The following is a 5,701-nucleotide window of genomic DNA, read 5'->3' as shown; positions in this document are numbered from 1 at the left end:
AAATTAAGCAAAGAACAGTCACCGAAGACAGAAGAAGAAAGGGACCATATGAGCAAGGTGCCCTATTTCTCAGCTATTGGCAGCTTGATGTATGTTATGGTGTGTACAAGGCCAGACATTGCACATGCAATGGGAGTTGTGAGCAGATTCATGAGTAGGCCTGAAAAGCAGCATTGGGAGGCAGTCAAGTGGATTTTGAGATATCTGAAGGGTTCATCACATACATGTCTTTGCTTCACAGGTACAAGTTTGAAATTGCAGAGTTATGTAGATGCTGATTTTGCTGGCGATATTAATAGTAGAAAGAGTACTACTGGATTTGTATTTACTCTGGGTGGTACAGCTATATCATGGGCTTCAAATCTACAAAAGATTGTTACTTTGTCTACTACTGAAGCTGAGTATGTTGCAGCAACTGAAGCTAGAAATGAGATGATTTGGCTACATGGTTTCTTAGTTGAATTGAGTAAGAAGCAGGAGATGGGCATTCTACATAATGACAGTCAGAGTACAATTTTTCTTGCTAAAAATTCGGCTTTTCATTCAAAGTCTAAACATATACAGACAAAATACCACTTTATCCGATACCTTATTGAAGATAAGTTGGTAATACTTAAGAAGATATGTAGATCTAAGAACCTAGCAGACATGTTGACTAAGGGTGTCACTATTGAGAAGTTGAAGCTGTGTGCAGCTTCAATTGGTCTTCTAGCTTGAGGACAGGAGGATGAGTTGCAGGGATGAGGGATTGCTTTTGGAGGATAGCGACTGATGTTGGTGATTGAACTAGTCTCCAAGTGGGAGATTTGTTGGGCTTTGTGGAGCTTAGTTTATTTTTGACCCATTTTGTAGCCCATTGTAACCCTGTAAGCAGGATATAAAAGCCGCTTTGTGATTAGGGTTTGTGACCACTACTGTTGTTGTGTTTTTAGAGAGAGAAAAAAAAATACTGTAGCCGCACTTTGTAATTTTTTCCTGATAATAGTGAAATCCCTGCAACTCCATAAACGTAGGCAAATTGCCAAACCACGTAAATACTGTCTTATGCGTGTGATTGTTTTTTCTTTGACATGTATTTTCTTTTTTCTTTTTTTTTTTGTTTCTCACAGGTTGGAATTTTGGTTGAATTCCCAACAACTTGTTAGGGAGATAAACATCTTGGAGAGCTTCCTTTGAGTAATTAATATAACATATAAAGACACACTTTAACCCAAAAGGCTTAAGCCCAATGGTTATGTGCTCAATTATGTTATATTAACCACTCATTCTTCTTATTTTTATTTAATGTGGGACTTCACTCACACGTGTAACCCAACAATCTCCCCCTCATGTGTGAGTCTCTGTCACTCTGTAGGTTTCAAGACTTCTCTGTGGGCCATGAATAAGTCCTACTCGCTCCCCCTTTGCCTAATGGGCTTTTCACTTCATCAGTGCGTCATCCATGGGTCTCTCGTACGCCATCCATGGGAACCACGTGTCAACCCTGCACGCACATCTATGGGAACCCCGCACGTCCATGTCCATGGGAACCTTGCACCTCATCATTGTCTACCACCATTGGCAATAATACTCCTTTGTTGGGCCTTTTCCAAGATCGTTTGTGTGGGCTTTATGGGCTTGCTTGGTGTAACATATCGTCCCAGCTCTAACTGCGAAAGGGACCTGCCTTGCTTCATTTGTGAAAAGGGTTTCAAGTACATACACCCCATTCCCGCTCCAACTGCGAAAGGAACATCGATAGCCTGCCTTGCCACCTTTGCCCCACACCACCATGGGCTCTGATACCACTTGTTAGGGAGATAAACACCTTAGAGAACTTCCTTTGAGTAATTAATATAACATATAGAGACACACTTTAACCCAAAAGGCTTAAGCCCAATGGGTATGTGCTCAATTATGTTATAGTAACTACTCATTCTTCTTATCTTTATTCAATGTCGGACTTCACTCACACGTGTAACCCAACATTATTATGATTAAATTACACTTATACTTCCAAGTTTACAATTAATTATTATGTTTTGGGTCAAAATGGGCAAATGCCCTTTTGATACAAAAAAACCAACGTTTTGCCCCCTAAAATGCCACTATAGGACTTTAAAATGTCACTATAGGACTTTAAAACGCCACTATAGAACTCTCTGAACTTGGTATAGGACAATCAAACTTATAAAAAAAACTTGCATGGAAGTCGAGTTCATAGAGCTCGAGTTCCATAAATTTTTTTATTTAATTTTCAGTTTGTTATAACTCGATTTTATACGAATCAAGTTTTACATTGAAACTCGATTTTGAGAAAATCGAGTTTCAAAAGAAGGCATTTTTCTAATTAGTTTGTAAAATAGGACAAAACGCTAATTTTTTTGCACAAAAACGGCATTTGCCCATTTTGGCCTTATATTTTGTATATACGTATGTTATTGCCTAATGTCATTGATAATGATGCTCTCTAAACATAACTTTTCAGGGCTACTATTGCCGCAACAGGTGGAATTCCAAGGCCTCAGTTGGATCTCAAAGCTCAGACATTCGCAAACATTTTTAACCAAGTTTTTGGTTTCAAATTGACCCCTCCATTTGACCCTTATCTTAACACAATCAATTACTTGTTAGCAAGCAATTCGATCCCTTACGTAGGGTTTGTGGGTTATGTTGGCACCATTCCAGTGTTTAAAAGCAGTTATTTTCGAAGGGTAAGAACCCGCAATTTCTTCCCACAAATCTAATTACTTTTTTATAAATAAATGTATATATGTACTAATTAAGAAGCAAGAACACCCTAAAATCTCTTAATCTCCGTGTTAGATTAGATATCTTGAGAATTGAGATCACTCTCGCATGCATGTGATATAATTTTTTTTTTTTTTCAAAACTTCTTTTGATTTTAAATATATATTTAACCATTTTGATAGTCGTTATTTATATTGAAAAGTTAAAATAGAACATAAAATACCTCTTCAAGTAAATAAAATATACTTTAAATATATATTAATATTATCGTATCCCATATCTGTTTTGGTAGTTGGTTGCTGGGCTTCTAGGAGTGGAGGCTGGACAAGATGCAGTTCTAAGAGCATTACTCTATGAGAGAGCCAACGAAAAAGTGATGCCCTATGACATTACTGTGGCCGAGTTCATTAGCCGTACTGCTGAGCTTAAAAATAGATTAGCAATGTGTGGTATCAAAGATGAAGGCATAATTATACCTCTATCCCTTGGTGCAGAGAATCGTACAAACAGTAACATTCTTTCAGCTCATACAGACTCCCTTTCATTAAACAGCTTTTAATATTTGGTAGAAAATGGTTCTTTTATCACACATGAGCCTCCTGCTCAGTCATACCTCTGTGTCATTTGATTGTGAATAGCAAATTACGACCAAATATTTTGTGGCTAGCTAGACTCCCAAGTTTCCTAGCAAAAGACTTTTTCTTTATTATTGACTTATTGCTACATTGGGTTAAGACTTATAAGCCTTATTGCTCATTTGATTATGAATAGCAAATTGTGACCAAATATTTTGTGGCTAGCTAGACTCCCAAGTTTCCTAGCAAAATACTTTTTTCTTATTGCTAGATTGGGTTAAGACTTGTAAGCCTTATTGCTCATGTGGTACTGTACAATTTCATTGACTTGCTTTTCTATTCTCGCTATTTACTTCTTGACCGGCTTTCCTCTAATTGTTATTTTCTTCTTTCTTGATCAAAGTAACATCCCCATCATTTTCATTAATAAAGAAATGAAATTACAATATTTGAATATTGAACTACATGATTTTGATATTGTACTATGTCATTTTGATTTTCATGAATGGTACATTATAATGTTTGAATATTTCACTCGTGACTTGGCCTAAGTCATGAATGACTTGTGAAATCTAGCCTGTTAAAGACTCTTCAAATTCCAGCATATATTTCTCACGTGGCTTGTTTCGCAAGTTGGGACTTGCGAGCTAGTTGTAAAATCCTCATTTTTACAGAATCTTCACCAAACTCTCACACACAACCCTTACATTAAATCCCACAAAAATACAGAGAAATAATTGAACATAATTACAATCAAATTTGACACTGAATTAAAACCAACAAAAAACATAGTTGTAAATCACAATTTACAAAACTCTTGATTACAAATTGTCATTTGTGATTTTTTTTTAAATAAAAAATACAAAATTAATTAAAAAATTAATGCTAATAATGCATTGTTGTCAACCTCTAGTATTGATATTTCAATTTTTTAAAATCTTTGAACAAAGAACTTCAACCCCCTAAGTTTGAATCCTAGTTCCGTCCCTGCTTTCATATGCTCGGACGCCACCTGAGATCTTAAGGATAGTGTATGGAACTGGCAGTGAGTACAGGCCTGGTGGGTTTTATCCTAATGGTGCAGGTAGGAACATTGCAAGGCGATATCTTTAGCCCAGCATAAGAGATTCCATTAATTAGAATTTAGATATAATAATAACAATAAGAATAAGACTAAGAAGCTTCCAATGAACGAAGCTTTTGGAATATGTAGCAGAATGTTGAAGTAGTCTGAATAAAACTGAATTTGAATCCCTTCTAGCTACCATGTGTTTTAAGAAAAACAAATTATTATATCGAATAAGAATGAGGAGCTTAGACTATTTTGAATTTGGTTTGTTCATTCGTTTGTTAGAATTTTGTTTCCAACTTATTCATCTTATTTTGTTTAAATATAACTTTCTAAAGTCTCACTTTAATTCTTTTATGTATAGACTTTTATCCATCTTTATTTTTTTAATCAAAGAAATCAATGGAAATAAATCCAAACAAATACTAAGATAAATGTAATACTAATATTTAGGTAGTAGACTAATGATACTTCTCTTGTAAAGGGGGAGGCTTTTAAGGTTTGACTAATGTTAGATTTATGATGATTTCTAGATTGTAAAAACTCATGCAATGGAAGGCACTAGTTGGAATCTCCATTTTCTTCTCTTCTCTTGAAGCCAAAAACTTATCAATTAATTTTTTTTTTTTTTTTTTAAAAACTGTAACAAANAATCCAACAAATGGAATCTTTGGACCTTTAATTTGCTAAAATTATAAAATGTTTGAAATTGATAGCTATAGCAATGAAGTTGTTAAAAGCAAAACTCAAGCAAATGGTCATATCTATCTTATAGTCGTAGATATTTGATGATAATGATATTCATAACTTTGTTATGACTTTTAGGTGTGTAGGCATATTGTCATGATTAGATAAGCCAAAGGTAGCGAAAAATCTCCAAGTAAAAATATTATTTTGATGATACACTTCAGAAATCTCTTGTCTGTTTTTTGCTAATATTAATTATAAGCCTACTACCTAAGTAGATTATTTATTAAGAAATTACCTAATAATAATTTAGATCCCAAATTTTAGGTTAAGCTATCAATTAAATATAAGTAATTAACCAATTGAATATTGCGTGGAGACCAACGTGGGAGGTGGTTTAGTGACCAGGTCTTAAGCAATAAAACTTTGGTATTGGATTTGAGTTCCCCTAAACACCACTCTAATGAGTGCATTAATGCCCATATCCTTACAAGTGCGTTAATTCAATATCTTAATCTATCAAAAGAACAACATAAAATATTTAGACCATCTTGCTTTTAAAGGTTGAATTTTTTGGTAATTCTATTGCTAAATGAAACTGTAATTGAAACTTTGATAAATTAGGAACATATTGAAGTGT

General features: G+C 34.5%; 1 protein-coding gene across 1 annotated transcript; it reads left to right on the top strand.

Annotated features, from left to right (window-relative positions):
* Positions 1–224: 224 nt before the first annotated feature.
* On the top strand, positions 225–4,418 carry LOC112033561 (ferritin-like catalase Nec2). Its single transcript, XM_065765653.1, has 4 exons — positions 225–241; positions 2,468–2,693; positions 3,023–3,267; positions 4,295–4,418. The coding sequence occupies exons 1-4, from the start codon at positions 225–227 to the stop codon at positions 4,416–4,418; spliced, it is 612 nt and encodes a 203-aa protein (XP_065621725.1).
* The last annotated feature ends 1,283 nt before the right edge of the window (positions 4,419–5,701 follow it).

The sequence above is a fragment of the Quercus suber genome, unplaced genomic scaffold (assembly GCF_002906115.3).
Source record: "Quercus suber isolate HL8 unplaced genomic scaffold, Cork oak 2.0 scaffold_646, whole genome shotgun sequence".
NCBI lineage: Eukaryota > Viridiplantae > Streptophyta > Magnoliopsida > Fagales > Fagaceae > Quercus > Quercus suber.
Note: the sequence above shows the minus strand (reverse complement) of the source record. Positions and strands in the feature narration are given on the sequence as shown.